Genomic DNA, 25,154 nt, shown 5'->3' with positions numbered 1-25,154 from the left:
ATTTACGTTGCTTTCACTCATGCTAAGGCATTCAGTTTATACACCCTTCCTGGGTAAACTAACCCACCAGTACCAGTTGTAAAAGTAACTGACACCTTGTTTTACAGGAGGAGTATTTTGGACAACACAATGCTCGGGATCAAAACTGTCCTCCTGCTAGAATCTAGTGTAGGACATATTTCAATTGTTGAAGCCCGTTTTGTCGCCTCTTACGATACACCTAGGAAATAATATTTGCCAGGGCTATTCGGTGCTTACGACTCTTTCACTCTGCAATTAAAGGAGACTTCAAGGATAGTACAAAGATAAACGCTAAAGGTTGTGCAAACACTAAATGCACAGTTGTTCTTATAGGGCTGTGACAACAGATCTTGTGCGTCGTCTTTTGTTAACTGCGCAGTTAGTGTTCTCTGAACTAACTTATGTCTGTAACTGAAAACTGTATTCATACAAACTATATACTTTATTTATTATAAACTACGATAGCCACACTAGAGAGAATATAAGTCCTTAGACATAAGATGAAATACCTAATTCCTAATACATTTGACATAAGATGAAATACCTAATGCCTAATACCTTAGACATAAGATATAAGATGAAATACTTAATGCAAAATTATGTACATTTTAAATAATTATGCAAGAGCTGATAAATAAGACTTTAGTAGGATTTCGCAGTTCGCGCCGCACTAAGGACTGAATTTTTCCAGCGTATGTATAACTTCACCAGTATTAAAAGCTATTTAACACCTTACACCAACATTTAAAAACAAAACATATATCTTTGGCAGTTTAGTGTCCCTTTTTCAGCTAAGAATTTCGATGAAAATATTCTTAAAGCGTACGTGCGATTTTTGCTGCAAATCAATGTTCTGCGTAAACCCAAGTTAAATTTACATAAAACTTCCCTGAGGCAAAGGAATTGGTTCAAACGTCAAAGAAGTGTCCCCTAACCAAATCTGTATCATATCCAATAGTATCTTTATTTTCACAGATGCAATGAAAAATGATATGATGAAATGAAAGATATTTTTATTATGTTAATAAGTGATTAAATCTAACCTGTCTTCAACAAGTGTTAATAGCTCTCTATATAGCATCTTGGTTGGGTTTAACGTCGCATCGACACAATTTTAGGTCATATGGCGACTTTCCAGCTTTGATGGTGGCGGAAGACCCCTGGTACCCCTCCGTGCATTATTTCATCACGAGCGGGCACCTGGGTAGAACCACCGACCTTTCGTAAGCCAGCTGGATTCCTCACATGAAGAATTGAACACCCCGAGTGAGACTCGAACCCATATCGATGAGGGGTAAGTGATTTGAAGTCAGCGACCTTAGCCACTCGGCCTCGGAGGCCCCATATAGCATCATGTACATGTATGGAAATTTGAACACTATAGTATAGGTTTGAGCAGTCTTACTAGACATTCTGAGTCTTGACTATATATGTTCCTACGGGAACCACACATTTCACAGCATATATTGACATCATCTTGGCGTACTTTCTTGCCAAAATCATACCAATCAAATACTTTGGTAACAAAGTACATTAGATCAGGCTTTCCATGCGGAATGTAGATTAACAGCTATTCGGTCGGGCTTTGTGAAAGAAAACTTTGTACATTCCACATGTCAGAAAAGGATTCAGTTGATGTTTCCCGCTTCACCTCTACCTTACGTGTATAATCTAAGAGGCAATAAATAATACGTAACGCATAATACATCATATATAAGAGGTAATGCATAAAAACTAAGACCAAATGTCCCTAATAGGCTTCCGTACATTTCAGACACGTGTGGTGTAAGGTATTTTAATTTTTTATTGTTAATCTTTAAAAATGTCTTAAGAAAGAAATCCCCACACTCTCTCAAAGAGCGTTGTTAATGTTTTAGTAAAGAAAAAAGAATACTTCTGGTCAAGCAATGTTCATGAACTTATCCTGTTTCCTCAGTCTTCTCTCTTAAAAGTGATTTAAATGTATAAGGAGGTTCTTTTGTTACTTATTCTAACACGACCCGATTTGTTTTCCTATTAAACAAAGACGGCTGAAAACTGTGAGTTATTTTACAATTCACTGTTCTGACGTCACAATTATTACGTCATAGCATCAAACAGCATAGCGACGCGTTGGAAAAGAAACCAACAAACACATGCAAATATTTGTTGGACGTCGTCAAGGATAACCTTGAAAATCCTTGGTTACGTGTTAGAATCGAAATAATATATCTCATTTAGTGATTTGCTCTTGAATAAAATCATCGTTTGTCGTTCAGATGCGTATTATTATATCACTCGGGCTGCGCCCTCGTGATATAATTCCTTCGCATCTGACTCCATATAGATATCTAATGATTTTATTCAACAACAAATCACTAGATGAGATATATTATTTCTTAAGTAAACTTACAATTTTTGCACGTTATAATTGCCATACGTTACTTACAACTTTACACGCAAATCAAACGATTTGAATATTAAGATGCATTCTTATTTAGGTGCATCTAATTTGCTTCCAATTTTAAGAACAGATCGTTCTGGGAACATATAACTTTTGTACTGAGATGATGATTGACATGTTTCAGAACTTTGCGAATGGTGTGCTACGGTAAAATTTTACAATCAAAGATCCTAAATTAACCAAAGTTCAGACATTCGGCACTTCTTGATTTATTTTTTCGCTAAAATGTATAATAACATTACTTTGTCAGAGTTCTATGAAGACCATCTTGATGAGATTCGATAATTGCACATCCTTATAATATCAAGTTTAACAAAATAAATAACACCTGGCGGCATTGTTCATAACCATATGATGACTGTTATATGACCAAAGCGGAACTGAGACCCATATTATGAGTGTCCATACTGTAAAAAGTGTCGTATACTACTAATATGGACCGTAACACGTTACATTGTAGAGTATGGTAACTTACAAAGGAGACGTAATTTTGCAGTGAAGTTTATATTTACATTTAGAATAGAATAACACTTGGAAATTTGAAAGTTTTGATTCAGTGACTCACAGCATAATTTATCAACGTTCTGGGGTGAAAATAAAGCTAAGCCTTTTCATTTTATATATAGCATTGTAAATAAATTCAGTCTCATAAAACATGTCGTGTATGCACTATTTAAAACAACATGAAGCGCATTTAAGGGTTTAGTGCTTTATACATACTCCGAATCACAATTTACTGAAACAGAATATCTTTTTTTTTTTCAAACCTGAATTTGTTCGAAACATGCAATACGTCAACGTGACAATTGAAACTGCTTAGAAAACTACAGGCCATTCGTTTAATTGCAATCAGTCTCTTCGTGAAAATAAATCATAGATATTTGTCATTCTCAATGTTATAATCATTTGTTGTCGTTTAAGCAAAGGTAACACTTTTGTGTACGTGCTCAAACAACACAATGTTCATATTTTCTTTTAATCCTGGCTAATAAGGAAACCACCGAAATGCGTATGGAAGCAACATCCAGCGAGTGTACCGGAACCCCTAGTGCGTGCCATCTTCACATTCACTTTGTCGCCATGATGTAAGTGTACAACAACAGTAGTGGATCTGCCAGCCCAGCGGTCGTTGTTATCGTCTAAATACACGTAACCAACCTGCTCCGTGTTTCTCATGATGAACATGTGAAGCTGAAATGCAGAGTAGCTTTCATGTAAACTGCTGGAATGTATATTGATTTAATTACAGTATGTAAAGTACAAGTTAATGTAGACCGGCTGGATGTCTAAATGGACAATTTGAGCCTTTTGAGAAGCATCAAGCTTTATCTCTGCATGAGCGACTATTCCACTTACTCAGCAACAAAATAGGTCAATCAGTATACGATGATGGCCTAAAACATCTACACAGAGAGTGACAATTTTACACACTGGGCAACAAAGAGAGCAACTCCAACACAAGATAGCCTAAATCATCTATGTATACTGAGTGTTTGTTGACATACTCTGCAACAGAAGGAGAAATCAGTATACGGTGACTGGAAAGGAACTATTTCAGATACTCTACAAGTAAACTGGATAACAAGTATACGGTAATTCGTTAAATATATGCATAATGAGCGACTACTTCACATACAAATAATTAGTGTGAGATAATAGTCTATAACATCTTCATAGAAAGAGACTATTTCTGATACTCTGCAAATAAACAGAATAATTAGTATATGGTGATAGCCTACTTAGTGAGCGACTTATTTCACATACTCCGCATTAAAATATAAATGTTGTATACGGTGATAGACTGAAACATTTAAACAAAGAACGACTATTCATACATCGAAACAGGGTAGTCAGTATACGGTCTACATAGTGAGCGATTATTTCACATACTCGGCAACAAGAATGATTGATCAATTTACGGCTATAGCCTTTATGGCATTTGCTACAGATGGTGCAAAAAGTTCCTCATAATAGAATTTATCCAAACTTGAACACAGTTTCGTGTTAGAAACAGAAAATGCAAAAACAATCAGGTCACCCTGCTTTTTTGGGGAGTTATCCGCCCTTAAAACTGGATTTTTCTTTAAATTTGCATATTCAAGGGCAGATAATTCCTGAACAAACATTGTGACCTTCGATTTGTTTTCATAATTCTGTTTCTAACATAACACTGTATTCATATACAAAGTTCGAACAAATTCTATTATTGGGATTTTTACCCAAAACTGCCCCATGCGTCCTTAAACGTCATCATGTATGTAAGTGTGCTAGACAGAAAAGAATCTACTGGAATTCTATAACGTACAAAAAGCAGGTAAATACATTCTTAGAGATGAGATGCTTTTTATAAGGCGGTTTTTAATGTTTCTTTTGCCTTTAAGTCAACTATAATGAACAGCAATCTCTTCCTGAAAATTAAAATTAAAATTGTAAATTGTACGTGTTTCACCAATTTGAAGATTGAAGACTGTATATGAATATGCAACACTGTACGGGATACATTTTCTTTCCTAAATAATACTTACCCAGTTACCTACGTCTTTCTTTGGGGATGAAGCGAATAGATGAAAGCTGTAGATGCCATCGACGTCCGCAACAAAGGTTCCTGTACCTGCATTATAAGCCTCGCCGACGTTTGTTAAAACCGAGTCGAAAGCGATTACACTTCCTTGCGGCGGATTCACAATACTTTCTGAAAGCTGTGCCATGAATGCGACTGAAAGTTGTCCTGAAATGTCCAAAAAAAAAATCAAATATTAAACATTGCTGCAATAGCATGAACCTTTGACTGAAGAATATAATTAGTGTGAATTCCAGGGTGTCATATTCTTAAACACTGCATTATCTATCACGTGTGTTAGACATATAATAAAACAACCGCTCCCATCTCCCCCGCCCGCCCCACATCCAAAACTTTGAACTTTGAACCGGCTTAACCAGAAATTTGTTTTCCAAATGCTTTTAGATAGAATGAACTCGGGGATCTCGGATCTGAAAGTCCCAGATATTAAGTGCAACAGATTTAAAACCGTATAACACTCCTGTCTAGACGACTGACCGTGTAAAATTGATGTTTGGTATTTTTACTGCATGTTCTTATGGTGTAATTTCCTGTGTTTGTTGCTATTGATGTTTAAAAAGGAAATACACTGCTTATTAAAGTAAGTGTTATTTAATAAATGGATTTCCTCACTGTTCATAACGTTTTCAACAGCTATGTCTACTATACTATTCAAAAGCAACATCAGTTGACTACAGTTACATCTTAAACAGCAGATGATATGGTGGGCTTGCAGCTTTGCCTAATATTTAAGTGTTCATGATGAAATGCCACCAAAATATCAAGAACTGAATGACAAACATCAATGAAGTGAAATTGAAAAGGGTGTGCACCTTATTCATTTTTATAAAGATTTTGCGTAATACAATATACTCCTGATACCAACAAACAGTGATATCTCCGACCATATTCAAACATCTGCATAGATGGAATTTACATGCTTTCCATTGAAGACATTTAAGAATGTAGGCCGTGCTAATAAAATTATTTTAGAGAAGAAATAATATAGACTATATTTATCTACGTTACTTTTTCAAAATGTCCATAAACAAGATCTTCCCGTATATATTTTAAGGATGTGCAGTGACAGACACAAAAAGAACACCTTCTAAAATATATATTTTATTTCAGCAAACAAAGAAGAGGAGGTTAATTATACGTAATACATATCAACGAATATCAATGAATTAACTCTACAGATATAATACAGATTTCCTCCTAGTATAAAACGGATTGTTATTTGTTATTTCTTTTGTGAAATTTCGTATGCAACTGTTGGTCTCTACCCCCCACCCCCAAATGATTTAGTCTCTAATAGTATTATTAATTCAACTTACAATATTGTCAATTTTATGTAAACTGCTTTATGTACTGTATGGGAAAATCACACAGTTGGCATCAAGGTCACAAAATACGTCACTTTATGAAAACTATTTGCATTATCTAAAAACACAACTTTTGTGTGTGCTTAAAATTAGTTAAAACATTTCATCTTGGTCTAGATGCTGCCAATAACTTTTACAATATTAGCTTATGTACAGAATTGTTGAAGCACATCTGTATATAATAGAATATTATCAAGATTTTCAGACTACATTTATTTTGATAATTAACTAATGATTTCATTAAAACCTGTTGATAAGCATTAGTGGTGTTCATTTTCTTTTTTCAAGACTTTATTTATTTAAGTCACTTGCTCTGAGATATCTAGCTAAGGATGTACGTCAGTCGTTTATTTTCATTTATTCTTGAATAAAAACTACTTTTTTTTCTAGATCCGCCCATGTATTAACGAGAGAAAAATCGTGTGCAAACAAGGCAATTCACGTGCTGTTAATACATGATTTTTATTTTTGAAATGCTTTGTCAGGGATGTATATGTATTTCTGCGCAGATTGACATCTGGTATCTGTGTCTTGATTCTTCTGTAATATTCTCTTCTTGTAGCATAAAAGATGCAATCTAATCCATAGTATGTTTTGCTATATCAGTAACCAAAACCAAACGCACTACCCCCAAAAATCTACGTACTCGCTCCCCCTCTTGTTTACACCAGAGTCGATTCATTTTTTTGTTGATAGACGTGAATGTATAGAAGTGCGTGTAACTTGCGCAATTGTTTGTTTTTTAGAATCATTTTCATGATTTTTGTAAGTATCAGTCGGAATGATTTTATTTAATTTCGCAAAGAATTGGGATAAAACATTTGAAAGCTTGTCGTTACTTTCTTACTCATCCGTACTCTAAATGTGTTCGTACTCAAAATAATTCGAATCAAAGTTATTACTTTGAAATTGTGTTCCTGTTTACCAAATTTTTAAGTGATATGTACAAATATGGGTAATTTTATGTTTGTAATAATGACAGATTTAAAAAAAAATTGCTTAAAAACCTTCATTACATGCTTTTGGAAGTGTTGTTCATTTCTGGGCCATGGTTATGGATATTTAAAACATGTTTACCGTTTCCAACAACAACAGAATGGTAATTAAGAATGTACCGGAATCGTAAAGTCATCACATATGATAACAATGCATTTAGTCGTCGTGTAATGTTTTTTATGCAAGAATGGCGACAATACATGTTTAACGTCTGCAGAAACCCTCCGGTCTCGGTCACAAATAATCCCGCGGGCTTCTGCTGATGTTAATACACAAAAAAACGTGTATTATCCCTACAGTGAGATCAAACGTCACATCAGAATGAATTGCCTTAGTATTAAGATTTAATTACTGCTGCACGTCCGGTTTAGACGACACTCCTGTGTGTGCACATAATTATTGGCGAAACGTAAACAAACAAAGTCAGAATGTGCAATATATCTTGCATTTTCATTCGTGGCTGTGACATTTGTTAAAATATTACAACTGATGTTCGTTTGGTGGAAGATAGTCGGTCTTACACGGAAACAAACAAATATTATTCATATATTTGTGTGACTATGGTTTTTTATTACTCCTGTTAATCACCAATTCTGACCCAGTAAACCAGTAGAGATTAAAATAAAATCACACTAAAATAGTTGGAAATATATATGTACTTGAAAACTATACATGGCATGCACACGTTTCTTCATTTAATGTCCAAACAATTATATAATAACAAATGTAGCAGGTAGTGATGGGCCGACAATCGGCGACAGTCGAGTGATCGTCGGCATTGCATTCATGAGCGCGATCGCCGACTTCACTTTTCCCTGACCGATTAATCACTTGGCACCCTAAACCGATAATTTTGCTGTTTCTGACCTTTTTCTTTCCGGTAATTTGGGGCAATTACGCCAAGGGAAACTACTCTTCGTAAAATGGCTTTCTCCAAAGAAATTGAGGTCATCTCTGACCACCCAGATTTTGGAAGATATATGGCTTTACAAAATAGACGGGAAAACCATCAACCTAATCTCGACATGAGTATGGCAGTATGCATAGCATGCCGTAAGACTTACGCAAGCATATTAGCAAAGGTATTTTCAATTTTTGATTTTGTGGGATTGAAATCATTCCAGTCGTTAACTAAGAATTAATAATCGGTAATACCGTTTTTGCCCCAAATAATTTTATTTTAATAACACAATATCACTGAATAAGACCCTGGTGAAATTAAGACGAGTAACTGATTTGAAGTTTACTATCTTCACAAATATTTTACATTTATGATGTTAACTTAATCGTGTCTATGAAAGGATACAACAGAAATAGGATATTTGATGTCTGTGTTGTTCATTTCTTAAGTAATGACATCAAACATACACTGTGAGGTGAACTTATAGATATGCAACTAGAGTAACCGATTATCCAATTATATCCAATTAATCGAATCGGTTAGCGTGTCCAATTATGCCGATTAATCGGTTGGCAAATCTAACCGATTTGCCCATCACTAGTAGCAGGTTGTATCCATGTGTATTAAGTACTTCCGCTTTTGCTGTTTTGATTAAAATCCTTCATCCGGTCCAACTTCAACTACTGTCCGCTCGTGTGACATTTCTGTGGTAAATCAAACACCGGAAATCTTAAAAAATACAGTATCGTGGTTTAAGAATGGTTTATAATGACTATGAATCATCTTATGAAACCTGATTATAATAAACAAAGTAAAACTAACTACTATTCATCAAAGCAGAATAAGAACAATTGCTATTGAAACTTACAAAATGTAAAACAACATCTCACCAGAATATATAAGATCCTTGGTCAAAGTAAAATTATCTTCATATAATTTCTGATACGAAAACACATTACAAGTCCCAACAGTAAAGACAGTCAGATATGGCAAGAACCCGTTTAGGTTGAGGCCGTTCGGGTGCGGAACAGTCTGCCAAATGATATATGGACTGCACAGGAATACAAAGAATTTGTAAGGCTGATTCCAGATGTAAATGTGCCAAGTGTATATAGCTAATTTTATTATTTTCTTCGCTGCTTGGCTTGTTTTATGTTGCCCTATTTATTTGTGTACCATATTAGTTGTGCTTTCAGCTATATTTGTTTTTACTAGTTATTATGTTGTTGTTTCTTTTTTTTGTGCATTCGTGTTTTTACCTAGTATATGTGCTTAGTTTTTTTTCTTTATGATCAACTCTTTTCGCTCATCAATCACCATACTGCTATTTGTTTTTTTTCTTTTGTGTTTTCATTTCATAGATTTCTTTCTTCTCTTTTTCCTCGTCTGTTGAGTTTCAGCGCATGCGGACTGGCAGTACCGCTGGCGAAACCAGGCGAAGTCAAATTTAAACCGAATTATTTACAATTAGTCTTCATTTTAAACCGAGTTTTGATATTTCTTACAATTTTTTACAGCAGCTATTTAATAGATTACATTATTTTTAAAATTAACTGATTGCTCTTAATTTGTGATAATATGGTAGATGGCAGATGCGGGTGTGGTGCTATGTATGACCCTTTCATACCCCTTTTCCCCATTCTACACTTTTCTTTCGGTAGTTTAGGACAAGTACTTTTACTCAGGAACCAAGTTTTGTCATACATTTGTCACAATACTCGACTGTCAACTACTATTTTTTATTTGTTTATTTTACCACTCCTATCTCTTTTTATGCATATAGCACATGTATGTTTATTCCCTTCTTATTTGCTGAGAGGGGGAGTAACCATGTCTGTAATATATATCTACTGTAATAGGGTTACTTCCCCGACCTTTTATGGTTGTTTTCCCTTACAGCTACTTTAAGCTTGTTATTACTTTACCATTGTTTGTCGGGAAATAGCTTTAAGCTAATGATATTTGTTATAATATGTAATATCCGATATTAAATAATGTTTCTTGTAGCCTATCTCGTGTCTTGTACGTAGTTTTCAATCACAATCACCTTCTGATCATTTTGAACACTACAAGGAACTGAGACTTCTTATTTTCGTAAGTGTTAAAGATCACTTTGGTTTTGAGATTATTTTGATCTTGTGATTTTCCCAGCACCGATCTAACTTTAAACATTTCCGGAAAGTCGCCGAAGAAGTTTTTGAAACAGACAATCAGAGAGATGAATATCGATAATTCGTTAGCGTTAACTAAAATAGGTTCTTGTCTAAGGTTACGAAAACCCACTAATCAATATGTAACTGTTACACAGCAGTAAAGTTCAATATTCTGAACCATGCTATTCCATTTAAATCATACAGAAAATAACACTGAACCTGTCATAAAACTTGCTATTTTTATCTAAACTTGCTTAGAAATGGTGGGGGAAATATATAATATATATAATATTGTTTACTTAGTCCATTCAATTAGTATCCACTTTAAGCCACAGACATAATCAACAACAGTTTCATGTATCACCCGATCAACAGACAGATTTAAACCAGTCAAAGGAGTGGGTTTCCTGTTTCCATAAAGAAGTATGATTTAAAACTGAATTTCCTTGTTTAGGTATATTTTCATCCCAATCTTCCTGTCTGCCTGTAGCTTAAGACAGTTTCAAAGAACAGAATGTAGTATTTTTAAACCACTGCTCCTAATAGGACGTTTCAACATTGTTATAGATATATCTATTTAAACATATTTAACATACTTTCCAAATTTCACATATCAATTTATATTTATAGAGCAACAAAATGTTTTATTCACAAAGAATATTGACCTATTTTGAAGATTTATATTACAAAAAATAAATGTTATTTCCGAAACAGAAGCAGTATACATTTGTAACTGCAGCATTAAAGGGGCACGTCTGAATATTTTTATCCATGTTTTCGAAATGTTGATATATAACGTAACATTCTAGCATAAAACTGCTGTTCTTGTCACTTTTCGGGGGTATTTTAAGAGAGATAGTGTGTGTTAATAGAGAAATTCTCGCCCTCACGTGCTGCTAAAACACATTTTTATATAACGCGCGTTCCGTGGCAAAGCGTAAATGTATAACGGCCCCTAAACGGATAATTCAAAAGGAAATGACGTCAACGTAAAAAAACACAGACATTCCCGTGCTTTTCATGTAAATTTAACGACACTGAGTGACAGTGTATTCATTTATCAGCTTTAACGCGTTTTATGCTAGAATAGCGTTAGCGCATGTTCGTTTCGTGTTATAACATCTTCAGAATCCCTTGGGAGACGTTGACACTTTCGCCCTACCGAGCTCTGGCGCCAACCAATTCCTCGGGATTCTGCAGATATTATAACACGAAAAAACATGCGTTATCCCTAAGATATATCCTATTAGATTCTTTCACTGATTGTAGGTGCAGATGGGAATTTCCGACCTCGACGGTAACTGTTTAGGCAGTAACGAGGCTCCTGCCAGTGACAGAATCTTTTTCTTGCATACCGATTTCTAAAAAATAATAATAAAAATAAAATCAATCGAACGGCTTTCTTTTTTAAATTAGAACTATTTCTTATAACAGCGCGTATGTAAACAAAGCGCTGGAAACCAACGTCCATAAACAGAAAAGACGTCATGACGTTTCAAAGACAAATAACAATGTTTAGTTCCGGTTTTGTTTTATCAGTTGCAGCGTAACGTTATGAACTTTTGATAAAATAACGGGTTTTGAGTCGAGAAATATACTATCAGGAACAAAAAGGGACTGTCAAGGTATTGGATTTTTATTCCGTTTTTTTTAGATAAAATATAAATAACTACATAAATCTTCTACATAATTATTATTATATGTAGTTCGTAATACGTCACTTACAGCACGAGAGTCATCTTGAGATGGCTTTTTTCCAGCACCGGTAAAAATACCGGAAATCCCCGTCTGGTATGCAAGAAAGAGTTGATCTGTGCCCTCATGATATAATTACATCGCGTCTGAACTCCAAACAATGATCTTATTCAAGAGTTAATCACTAAATGAGATATATTGTTTCGATTTTAACACAAAACCAGGTAGTATTAACTACTTCCTTGACGACATTCATCAAATATCAGCAGGAAAACGAATCGGCTCCTGTTTGAATTTTGAAAAAGAAAACAGGATTAAAACATTTTGAAATCATTTCATTCCCCCCATTCCCCCCCCCCCCCCCCCCACACACACACACACTCCCACCCCTATAAATTGTGAGAGAGTCTCTTTAACACTTTAAAACTAGGTTTAAAATTGTGCAATCAAGCAAATGTTATTAGCAGTTCCAGTCGGAAGTTATGAACAAAAAAAAACTATTCCTGTACTATAAGGACAGACATTCTGGACACAGTGTCGTCAAGGTTTAAATTCATGATGCGGACATTACTATTTATATAATCAATGAATAAAATGTAATATAATCATATTTTGTAGATAGCAATAAAATTAACGTTAAAGTTCAAATTTTAATAATTTTAATATATTTATGCCATAAATATCTTTACTATATTCGGTAATGCCTATAACACGAAAGAACAATGACCCTGCGAAAATGGCTTCATTTGAATTACATTGATAATATTTGAATTACATTTTGAATAACATCGATGATATTTGAATTACATTTTGAATTACATCGATAATATTTAAATGGCTAAATCTTCCTTATTTTTTTTTTATTTTTGTTGTCAAATTTCTTTTTTTTTCGACAGATTAAATGTGTTACCAAGTTCTTGAACGTATTTTTCTCATTTTTAGCTAAATAAAAACACTACTACCCGACTTAGGACTCATGTGTGTTTGGAACGAAGGATTTGAAAGTGAAAATTCTTTTTGCTATAAGTTAACAGCGAATGGTTATTAGGGCGGATTTAACCGCTGCCAACTTATAAGTGTACTTCTGGCGATCATAGAACCTATATTTAAATTCGCAACATAAAATGTATCCATTCATGAAAGTGATGAATAATTAATGATCGAGCATTCCTTTTTTAGCTTACGATCCATGATTTTACTTAAGTATATTTGTTATTCATAAAACAACTTAATAAGTAATTCTTGCTTTTTATTGTGGACGAAAACATTAAAAAAACAACATTAATTTCAGACAGATACAACATGCACAATTATGTTTAAAGTGCTTTTATCTGAAAACAACACTTTAATCGTACTCACCACGCTATTTTATTTTCTGACTTAAGTCATTTCTTACGTATCTTAAGTTTTAGCTGTTTTATGACTAGAACTTTAAGTTTTTGCTTAGACTTAAGTTGAAATCACCACAAACTTAAGTAAAATCTTAAACTTAAGTCAAAACTTATACTTAAGATGCTTTATGACTACGGCCCCAGAAGTATACTATTGATATAGCGCTATTTATAAATGGGATAATTACAAGGTTAAGATGGTGATTGTTCACAGGAAAGTGGGGTTTTTTTTGTTGTTGTTTTATTGGTATGCAAACTGTTTGTTGCTTTTGTTTTATAAAGTTACAATTTGTAAAGGTGTCAAGAGCAGAGTACTCTGTGGCTTTCAGATCATGGATAGGCCGGATGAAATAGTGCGTTTCTGTTGAAGGGGAATATTTTAAGGCAATATGCTTAAAACAGGTTTTAGTTATCTAATATGGACAGTCTAATTTTTTTCTTAATTCCCCTCCTATTATGCAACTGCTTGATAAATAGGTGTTATGTTTTGTACATTTGTATAGTAAATGCATTTACAAAACTTATTATCCAGCGTCCATTGTGCTTCACGGAAACATTCGTCGTTTTGATCTGTATGGAATTGATTATACAATCAAACTTGTAGAAGATACACTGATGGGACTACTAGACTTGCCCTGTAAGACTGACCTTCATGTAGAGTTTTTTAATCACGGCAAGGTTAAATGTAGACACTTTTCCAGTAAACATAAAATACCATAATGCTTTTAATTGTGTTTAAAACAAAAACGCAGTTATCCAGTTTGTTTAGAAAAGCACTACTTTCGATGTTGCAAATGAATTTGTACGGTCTGAGCCATTAAGGAAAGTATTCAACAAAATGGATTCACTAGCATTGTCTACTTTTCCAATCATTGCCCCAACCTTTACGACAAATATGTTAGATAACAACTACCAAAGAAATGTAGTTACAAGAGATAAACAAAAATGGGACAGCTATATTATAAACACTTTAATTAAAGAAGATGATTGTTAAAAGTTTGTTCTTCTACTTCTAACGGTACTTGAGACACTATACATTAAGTTTACTTGAAATGGATTGTAATTTGAATATGTGTGTATGAAAGTTATATTGGTAAAGATATGACAAGTATTTCTGGCAAGATATTTTTAAAATGAAATATTGTTACACTATTTTTACCTGGAATTAAATCGTACATGTTGCAAACAGAGGGTTAACACCACTTACCAAATGTTTCAACATGAAAGTCCTTTCTATAACGTACTAAAATGGAACAGTCTTATATGCCAGTCACTTTATCCCCCACCTCTGATTGATGTATTGATGTGAAGAAGTCCACATTTACTTGAGGAGAACAGGTTAGTACTGATATAGAATCTAGGAACATAGGTTAGGTTAAATAATGCCCGTCGTTAGATAACTGAAATACTGTTAAAAACGGCGCTACCAGTCCCCCACCTCCTCCCACCTCGTTGCCCCCAGCCCCAAATGAATGAGAGTACCGCCACAACTAATTGTGTCAAAAGACAGGAAAGACACGAAAACGGAACGAACATAGGTCAACGGCAAGTTACATGGGGATACTCCTTTGGAATAGCATATTGATGTATGCACCCAAGTGAAATGGGGTTTTTTAAAAGGCGACTCCAGAAAAAAAACAAGATTGAATTTTTGCGCAGATAGAATTTTGAATACCTTTTTTATCTAAATTATAATTTGCTATGACAAGCAGATGTCATTGTTGTGTAATGTGAAAGTCAGTCAAAACCCATGTGCATGTATAAAATATATAAATGTTCAATCGCCAAGAAATAGTAGAACGCATATGATTTTTGTCTATAACTTCAATTTTTCACTGCAAGAGCTTTCCATGTTAGACATAGCTTCATGCATATTCAATACTTGTAACACCGCCTTCGTAAACGCAACAGCTGTAACATAAAATGGTACGGACAATAAGTTATTGACGACACATCCTGTGTAACTTAACTTCAACACAACAGTGGCACGACTCGGAGAACGAGCATCCATCCGTTAGATGAAGGATATGGGAATATAGCATCATTGATCATAAAGGAGATCGTAGTGAGACTATTCACAAATTACCAGCACTTAATAAATTTAAAGATATTCAATATCGATGAATTCTATATGTTCTATGTTTCAAACAATCCTTCAAAGTACACAAGTCTTAAATGCCAGAGTTATAATGCCATGCTAATAGAAAAGCGCCGCAATTTATCTAATGTATAATAAGACATGGTTTTATCTAATGTACAATAGGACACGGTTTTACTGTACGCACAGGTGACAAATCAGTGTTTTGACCCCCGCATACACACTGTGTACGGACACCGGATATAGCACAGAAAGTGATAAGTAAACAGACATATGTGCAGTTGTTTTTCTTTACCAGAGGTAAGATCTTGCCACAAATGAAACTAATAGCTGAATGCTAAATTTTGACTATGGTGTATTGTATAATGCTTACGATGTAGCAGTGCATGAAAAATGTTACTTCTAATCTGAGATGATCTCCTCAAAATTCACAGAATTTCGACAAATATTGATATTTTTAAGAAATATTTCCAATAAATAAAAATTCTGAATCGTACGATTTTACAAGCATAAGCTAAACTATTTTTATTATAAGAACGGGCAATGTAACTTTTAAACTGTTAAAAATATGCCCTTAGAAATGTTTACAGTACTGAACTGGGAATAGCCATATTATGTACTGAGGATAGTTTCCAAGTTGACAAATGTGTACTGAGGATAACATGTAAAATTCCGATTGATAGTAACACTGTTTATGTACAATATATGTCTATTTCGAATTTTTTCGTTTACTCCAGTCTTTAGAAATATTTACCATACGTATAGTGGACGCAACTTGACCCCGATGGTTGACCTCTGTATTATAATACATAATGAGGCACAACCTATTATTGAAAAGGAGTGTACGTAAAACACGAGCTGCATGAGAAAAAGGAAATATAAATTTGTGCAAGTATAAATCAGTGTTTTGGAAAGTTTTAACTGATCAAATACAAGTATGCATACTTTGATACTGCACTGTATACAAACTAATTCCATATAAATATACACGGCTACCCTAAGCACCCCTTATTTCTAAAATGAAATAATCGATATGAATAATCAGCCTAAGGTCAACCATCGCGGTCAAGTTGCGACTACTATACGTCTAACACTAGTATCCAAATGGTGTGCAAATTGTAGCAAGACGTATCACATTTCACCAGAGGCGGATAGGGCCAGGGCAACGACCTTTAATGTCATCTTCGTTACCAACTATTCGACTAATTACTAGGCCTTACCACAATGAAATGACAAATAAAACATAGATCTATCCAAGATATTGCCGACTACTGTCTGATCAATGTTATCCATAACATGTTTTTTTTCGTGAGTTTCGGATCAAGATATCAACTACACATTATCTTAAAGGTCTCCGAGGGTAGTAGTAGGATCTTTTATATCTTTCAGATACACTGTATCTTTAACTGTGTTAATTTTATGATATAAATGCTTGTTTTTCTTTGTGTAATAATCGGGCAAAATCACAAGTTTGGGAAAAAAGAAATTCGAAATCTACATTTTATACGGAAACTTTGCTTTTATGCATAGATATCCTCAAAGTTTCCAAACAATATATTCACCAATAAAGTCCTCGCTGTTCTTTAAAATGTTATATAATATCAATGGTATAAAGATTTCAAGGCAAAACTTTGTTACGGAAAAAGGTGGATAAAACAATAGATTTTATTGCTGCATTATTAGAGTTATTAGATCATACCGAGAGGTCAGAGTGAAACTGTTTTAAGTACATACAGATAAAAAAGAAACACATTTGCTCTCATCCCTCGATATGGACAATGGTGAAACCATATTCCCAAGACTTTGCCTAGATGTAAAAAGCCGTAATCATTATCACAGTCACTTTATTCAATATACATCGTTACTATCCTCAGTTCACTTAATAGCTATCCCCTGTGCAGTTATTTATTTGCTTCAACTACCACTGTACACTTTCAGGTCATTAAAAAGTATGAATATCTCCTTCGTAACAACAAAACATATCGTATTGCTATTTTACACAATACTAAATGATGTAATTATAATAAAATCGCTAGATTCAGTTTGTATTCTTACTTTTAAATTGGTTGTTTTATGTTTGAAATCCTACCACCTTACAGAACATTTATGAGCGATCATGCAAATTTCAGCGAGAATTGTGCCATAATACAAGAGAAGAGACACATTTCCATCTTAGTTGTATATTGCATATGATCAATCTATTCGAAACTCTTCGACTTTGATAAATATATGACCATAAAATACAAAAAATGATAAGAAACTTACCGTGTATCAAAATGCAACGTTTATTTATTTATCACTTTCTGAGCTATATCCGGTGACCGTTTCCTCACAGTGATATATGTTTCCCAATATGAATATTTGTAATTCAGAAAAATTATTTTCACGATCAATTTAAGATAAATATAAAACGAAAATATTATGACTATATACAGTTTCGTTGGCCGGTACATTACATTTTGTATTGTGACTATTAATGTTTCATGCAAAAGAATGCATTAACAAAATTATAATAAAGATATTTCGCATGTAAAGTTGTCATGCAAGGCCTCAAAATTGTGCGCGTCATTCAGTTAATCCTCTAGCACGGTAGTACGAGTGTAGTTTGAATATCTTTCAGAAATACTTTAAGATGTGTTCTATATTTCGTTAACAAATAATGGTAAAATTTAGAAGAACAATAGCGGTTACCATATTGTAACAACTGCATGTTCAAACATATATTAATGACTAAAAAATTTAAATACTTTACAGAAAGATCTACAACGGGTTTAAGAGTACAGATTGGACCAATGCTGGGAAGACAAGAGAGTATTAAAACCATAGAACACTTGCTTACATCGACGAACGAACTGAAATTTCTCAAGTTCACTATTAACCTTGTGAACAATTCATATACCAAATCGTACTTAAACCCACGTAGGAAAACGTTTTGTTTATTTTCATTATTTCTATATAAAACAGCAGCTACTTAGGTATAGGTAATACAGATCAATAAATTGCACCTTTACTGTTTCAATCAGAGTTAAGACATTTCAATTAAAAATGAAAAAGAAAGCATGTTTTAAACCAATAGTATGAACATTAAATGATAAAAAAACAAGGACAAATATCAAACAGGGAATGCCATGTTCCAAAAACGCAGCCTCCCCAAAACGAAACCCACAGCACACACGCACGCACACACACAAAACTTATTTCATTGTATGCAAAAACTAGAACGTGATAAACCTTCATTTGTTAACGTAGACAGCTTATGTGCGTTTAACAATCAAAAACAGAAAAAAAGAATTTTTCAACTATATACTGAATAATAATTAATTGATAAGGTAATTCTAGCGCAGATTTAGGACAAGGAAACAATGACTATGGCATTCTTTTGTGTCAGTTTGAATAGAGACTTCGGCATAAAAAGAGCAGTAACATCAAGTAACGGTATAAAACTAATTTTCAAGAAGAAATCATTAAAATAATATAATAGTTATTCACGTGCCAATTATTCGATTTTGCAGGTTCGCCTCAAATTTTGGTCACTTAGATAGTAATATCCATTATGTTGAATCTTTATGATATGTACTGATGTCGTTTTAGTTTAAAATCTTTTTTTTAAAATCTGAATTTTTGAATTTGACATGTTTCATCAGCCGTTACCATGGTAACGCACACGCTAGATTTCTACGACCGAGCTTAAAAGCCAGTTCTTATTTTACTTAATTGGTTTAACATAGTAAATAAGTTTTGTATGCTGGGTAAATTAAGTGTGGCAGATATTTTGAAAGATTCCATGTATATAAAGAGTAATAAAGTTTTCTTTATGAAACCTATCTACTTATAGACAGGTATACAAATTTGAAATCTAAGGGGCATTGTTGCATTTTAGAAGTTCCATTCTGTTTTGTTCTGCAGATATGTGAAGAAATAGTTTCAGTATATTAAAAGATTTCATGAACATAAACAATTATATCAAATATTATTGAGCACTTCAAATAAATTGTTAAATAATTCTTACGCGATTATACAATTTTACATTGTGCTCTTTAACAAGAGAAGTCTATTAAAACGAATATTAAGGATACAGTTCGCTTGTGTCAGATACCAGTGATTTATCATAGCACCCAGCAGTCTACGCCTCGTTTTGGATTACAATGCACAGATAACTATGCCTGTACAAAAAATCGAATTTATATATTAAATATAATTGTTATCTGTTTACTAAAACGACGCTGGTGTTGATCTGGAGACATGTCATTTTTGATATAGTATTCAATTTTATGAAAATTTGTTTTGTTTACATGCTATTTAGCCGAAAATCAAAAGATCACTTTTATATCATTATTATTATTTTGAAACGTAATAACTAAACTTACAAACTGTCAAAGGAAAGAAAGATTATTTGTTTCATACATAAAAATGCGTGTCTATTTACTTTTGCAGATAGACCCATTCCTAAATACATGACAAACTACGAATGTTTCGGTTGTGCGGAAAATGAGGTAATGATGTTTATAAGAATATTTTGCAGTTAAAATACACGAAATATGTTGTTACTACATCACAGGTATCTGAAGAATACTATTATTTATCATTGTTATAAATGTGTTTGCTTAAATGTTGCTTAAGTTTACATTCAGGTTTTTGCCTTGCAATGTATAGTTTTGATTCGGCAAAATGTTCATACAACAGTCTATAAATATCTGTTCCATTTAGATTTTATAGAGCTTGATGGAACAGCTCCGATCTTTTGATGTAGATAACATTCATTCTAAAAGCTATATTAGATGGTTTATTAAAATCTTATTCATTTACATTTTATACAACTATAAAAACTAAAATAGCACATAGCATACAAATAACTGGTCTTTCTTTATAGAATTTTAAGACTATAGCTATGGAATAACAACCTGTAGTTCATAATACACATTTATATTATTACAGATAATGTTAACAGAAAAGTCTTTATTTATGTATACATGTATACAAAGAAACGCTTTCCTAATCTGGTTGTCTTTGATGCAGCTAAAGTCTTTGATATAGTTAGTGTCTGTTAATGCTTGAATCAGTCACATGTGTTACAAGCATTTTACAAGATTACATGAATTAATGGTATATTTATATAATACTCTGTATGAATTTCGAAGAAACCTACGGTGATGTTTGACAGCATTAATATTGTTTAATATCTCCTTTGTTTTTGAAATTCGTGTTTGGTTTTATGCCTATGTTTTTATTGGGTCACCTTAGAACAAGTGCTTGGGTTGATGTGTTGTGATCGTTCATCCGTCCGTACATTCTCATTTTCAACAAACGACATTTCATTTAAAATCACTAGTTGGAATTTCATGGTGCTCTTCCAAACTTATAGTTTCGCTTAGTTGCACTTAGGGACAGCCAAAACTAAAAATAGAAAAATTCAAGAAAAAAATCTTCTCCAAAACCATCAACACTGTTCAAGTTATTTGGATTCGTTAAAAAAAAACATTGCTACATGGGGTGGGTATGGTAAATTTTTCCTGCATGCCTTTAAAAATATTCTTGTCAGATACTGTTTTGTACGACTTAGAAAATAACACAAATGATGCCGGTTGACCTATAGCCAAGATTAATCAGATTCGGTCGCCAGAGATAACTGACACTTTTTCTAACGGAATCATTATAAACCTTTATGTCAGGAAATGCTGATCCAGTTTTAAATAATTTCATATAAATATTCTTAGTTTGTACGGTGGTATGTTTAGGACATGCATTTATTTGTTTAAGATTAAATTATCTCGTGCGCACGACATCTTATCTCGTGCGCTCGACATCTTATCTCGTGCGCACGACATCCTATCTCGAGCGCCCGACATCTTATCTCGTGCGCACGACATCTTATCTCGAGCGATTGACATCTTATCTCGTGCGCACGACATCTTATTTCGAGCGCTCGACATTTTATCTCGTGCGCACGACATGTTATTTCGAGCGCCCGACATTTTATCTCGAGCGATCGACATCTTATCTCGTGCGCTCGACATTTTATCTCGTGCGCACGGCATCTTATCTCAAGCTTTCGACATCTTATCTCGAGCGCACGACATCTTATTTCGAGCGCTTAACATCTTATCTCATGCGCACGACATCTTTTCTCGTGCGCACGACATCTTATCTCGAGCGCTCGACATCTTATCTCGTGCGCACGACATCTTATCTCGAGCGCTCGACATCTTATCTCGTGCGCACGACATCTTATTTCGAGCGTTCGACATCTTATCTCGAGCGATTGACATCTTATCTTGTGCGCACGACATCTTATCTCGAGCGCTCGACATCTTATCTCGTGCGTGCGCACGACATCTTATCTAAAATTGCTGAATTTGTGGAACTTAAAGTTATATCATATACCATATATTTCTGTGAAATATTAGTATACACTATTTCCACGTAAATGCATACATCATTTCACATGTAGTAAATTCAGACATCATTTCACATGTAGTAAATTCAGACATCATTTCACATGTAGTAAATTCAGACATCATACATTTCAGGTGTGGTGCATACTACACAATATTTCATTGTGTATGGCAAAGATTCGGTGCATAGGTTCAGTATAAAAACCATGTAACATTTATCAATAAAATTCATGTATTCGGTCCAAATTTTAAGTTCATCAGACAATGATTTGAATTATTTGATATAATTTAGTATACTTTGAATTGCAATCATAATTCGTAATTAGCTAGCTTAAAACTTTTCTTCTCTTTGTTTAAATAAATATTCCATTATTAAGAGTTCTGAACTGTACATATGAATGAAAAGCTTAAGGGTGCAATATAAATAAGACATAATGATGATGATGATGATGATGATGATGATGATAATGATGGTATGATGATGGTGATGATGGTGATGATGATGATGATGAATAAATAATAATAGCATACTAACTGCCGCCAAAAATACTTTAGATAACTGTTGAAAAGGAGAAAGTAAAGAGGTTATTCATATACTTGTTTTCAGAAGAACATGTAAGCTTGCCTAAACCCTTTGTGCACGATACAGACTTGATTCGTGTAAGTATTCTGATGTCGGGCGGAACAGAAAACATGAAAATAACTAAAGACCTGGAGACTGATATAAAACAACAGCTCGCCGAACAAATCGGTTGTTCCTCGGAAATACTGGCTAATTTCAGAATGGTCCCATCAGGTAATTATTTCTTGACGCTTGATTATTCATATCATTAATTAAAGTGTACTATTGAATTCTTAGCGATCAATTATAGATTTGGATTTAGATATAGATTGCTGCAATCTTATTCAGTTTTTTTTTTTAAATAAAAACATATATTCTGTAAATATTTTCTTCTTCTTTTGTTATTCAGAGTCGGAACTGTATGAGATAGGATTTTATCTTTTCAATCAAGACAACTTAACTGAACTCGAAAATCACGTGGTAAAGCTTCATCGAATCACAGATATTAGAAAACTCTACATCCTTATCAGGGACGTCAAACTTACTAGACCTTGAGCTGACAATTGACCCTGCTCCCCCCCAGGGGGAATTTTCAACACTATGATTTTCTTAAACCTTATGGTAGTTGGCATTCACAGACAAAAGTTTGCAAGTTTCCGTTAGGGCTTTAACGAGTTACGGAGATTTAAAATACGTTACCATGCAAATTTTCATTTAATTCACTATTTATGTTTATTCAATATTAAAAACATGCCTGTTGTACAATTATTCGTAATAAACAAGACGCTTGATATGTTTATGTATTTAAAATAGAAAAATTTTCATATGTTCATATCATTTAGGTGATAGATGTTATGTATTATCCGTAACTTACGTTACTTCTTTTGAAATTACTGAACATAGAAATATATCAACAATGATGATTTTTTAAGTTTGTAAAATACTGATAATGGCCAATACACAGTTCAGTAATTAGATTTATATATAATAAAACTGTCCCTAGAGTTAACTTATTCGATATGTCACATATGATACGTTACCTTTCCAAATATGTGTTAAAGAAAAAATATTTAAAATTTTGGTATTACCTATATGGTCAGGATTTTAAAAATAATATACATTGGACTATAAATAAACATCACCAGACATAACAATATTATCAAAAATTAAATGTATTAGATTTTATAATTCATTAGAATATTATTTAAATGTATATTAAGAATATATAGCTCTTTGAATGTACCAGTAGACTGCATATCATAATTATCATTAGTATAATTAAATAACATAGACACCGCAATGCGAAGCAATATTAGTCCTAAGGTATGACCTCTGACGACTAAGTGTGACATTGAGCTTGAAGTGAAAATGGTATTCACTATACACTCTTATTAGGGATGGAAGAGGTTTCTAACGCTAAAAGGCAAGATGGCCTTAGATTTCGGTTGTTGAGATAAATACAACTGTATTCAATAGAGTTTGGTCTAGAGGAGATTCCTCGTAAACGATTGATCCTCCTACCATGTGATGTCGATCCTCCTCGCGATTTGCGTTTCTCCTGTGACCTCTGAACAGTGACCTTGGTTACCATTAACAGCATTCTCACTACACTCCCCCAGCCCTGTTCTATAAAGTGGGTCATAAGGGCTTGGGAGGCCACAAATGGATTCCTTGCAGAATCAGACATAACAGGGATACCCTGCTGGATATTAACATGGAGGTTTTGCTAATAACAATCATACATCTAATGCGAAGCAGACCACAAGTACTTCCTTCTTAAAAAAGACGAGATTCCCCATGGATGGTTAATTACTATACTGAAGCAGTTATTCCACACATATCTTATAATAACAAAACTTAAGGTCATGGGATACCCTGACCCAAGTTCATAAACTTCCGGCATGCCCGGAAAAAATACCAATTTACAAGGCCCTGGGATACCCAGAGCAAGGACCATAAAACTGCACTAATGTAAACAGGTGATACACATACTGCATTAGTTCATAAACTCTTTGGGTTGCAGGAGAAATGTACCAAATTATTACCGTGCTGGAATACCCATATAATGGTACTATGGGATACTCATTCTGGGCCTATATTTTTAAAACACATCAAGATACCTAAATAAAACATACAAAAAAGAGAAACTTGGGTTTCTTGAAAGTTTGGCGGACGGATGGACATAGCTTCTGCATCTTTCACAAGGATAAACCTGGGATAACCCAGGAAGCTGGGAAGACTTCAAACAGATGACACAGTTTCTGCGTCAAATTTCTGTACTGGGCTTTGCCTCTGCGACACATCAAAACGGGGGCTAGAAATGATCCATGGCCCGAAGTCCCTTTCCCAGGCATCCAGCCCAAGAACTCTATTGCTTAAACCAACAGGTCCCTCAAAAGGTCCCGAAATACCCAAAACCCCTCTAGAAGGGACTCGTGTTTCACCCAAGTACAAAGAATGTTTTTGGTTAAATAAAGGCTGCACAGCCATTCCCACCATCAGTTTTAGAGACTGCAGTCTCACACTGGAGATAAGTTGGATCTTGCCGCCACTTAAC

The 25,154-nt window shown here is 33.9% G+C and overlaps 1 protein-coding gene across 1 annotated transcript in view; it reads right to left on the bottom strand.

Annotated features, from left to right (window-relative positions):
- Positions 1-3,072: 3,072 nt before the first annotated feature.
- Positions 3,073-25,154, bottom strand: part of LOC123543633 (complement C1q-like protein 4) — a 39,507-nt gene continuing 17,425 nt past the window's right edge. Inside the window, exons 2-3 of the mRNA XM_053525200.1 lie at positions 4,990-5,192; positions 3,073-3,655 (exon numbers count right to left, since the gene is read on the bottom strand). Coding sequence (XP_053381175.1) covers positions 3,440-3,655; positions 4,990-5,192 — 419 coding nt within the window. The 3' untranslated portion in view covers positions 3,073-3,439. The remainder of the gene's footprint in view (positions 3,656-4,989; positions 5,193-25,154) is intronic.

This window comes from Mercenaria mercenaria, chromosome 15 (assembly GCF_021730395.1).
Source record: "Mercenaria mercenaria strain notata chromosome 15, MADL_Memer_1, whole genome shotgun sequence".
In the NCBI taxonomy this organism is placed as follows: domain Eukaryota; kingdom Metazoa; phylum Mollusca; class Bivalvia; order Venerida; family Veneridae; genus Mercenaria; species Mercenaria mercenaria.
The sequence above is the reverse complement of the archived record's forward strand: the minus strand, read 5'-3'. Positions and strand labels throughout refer to the sequence as shown.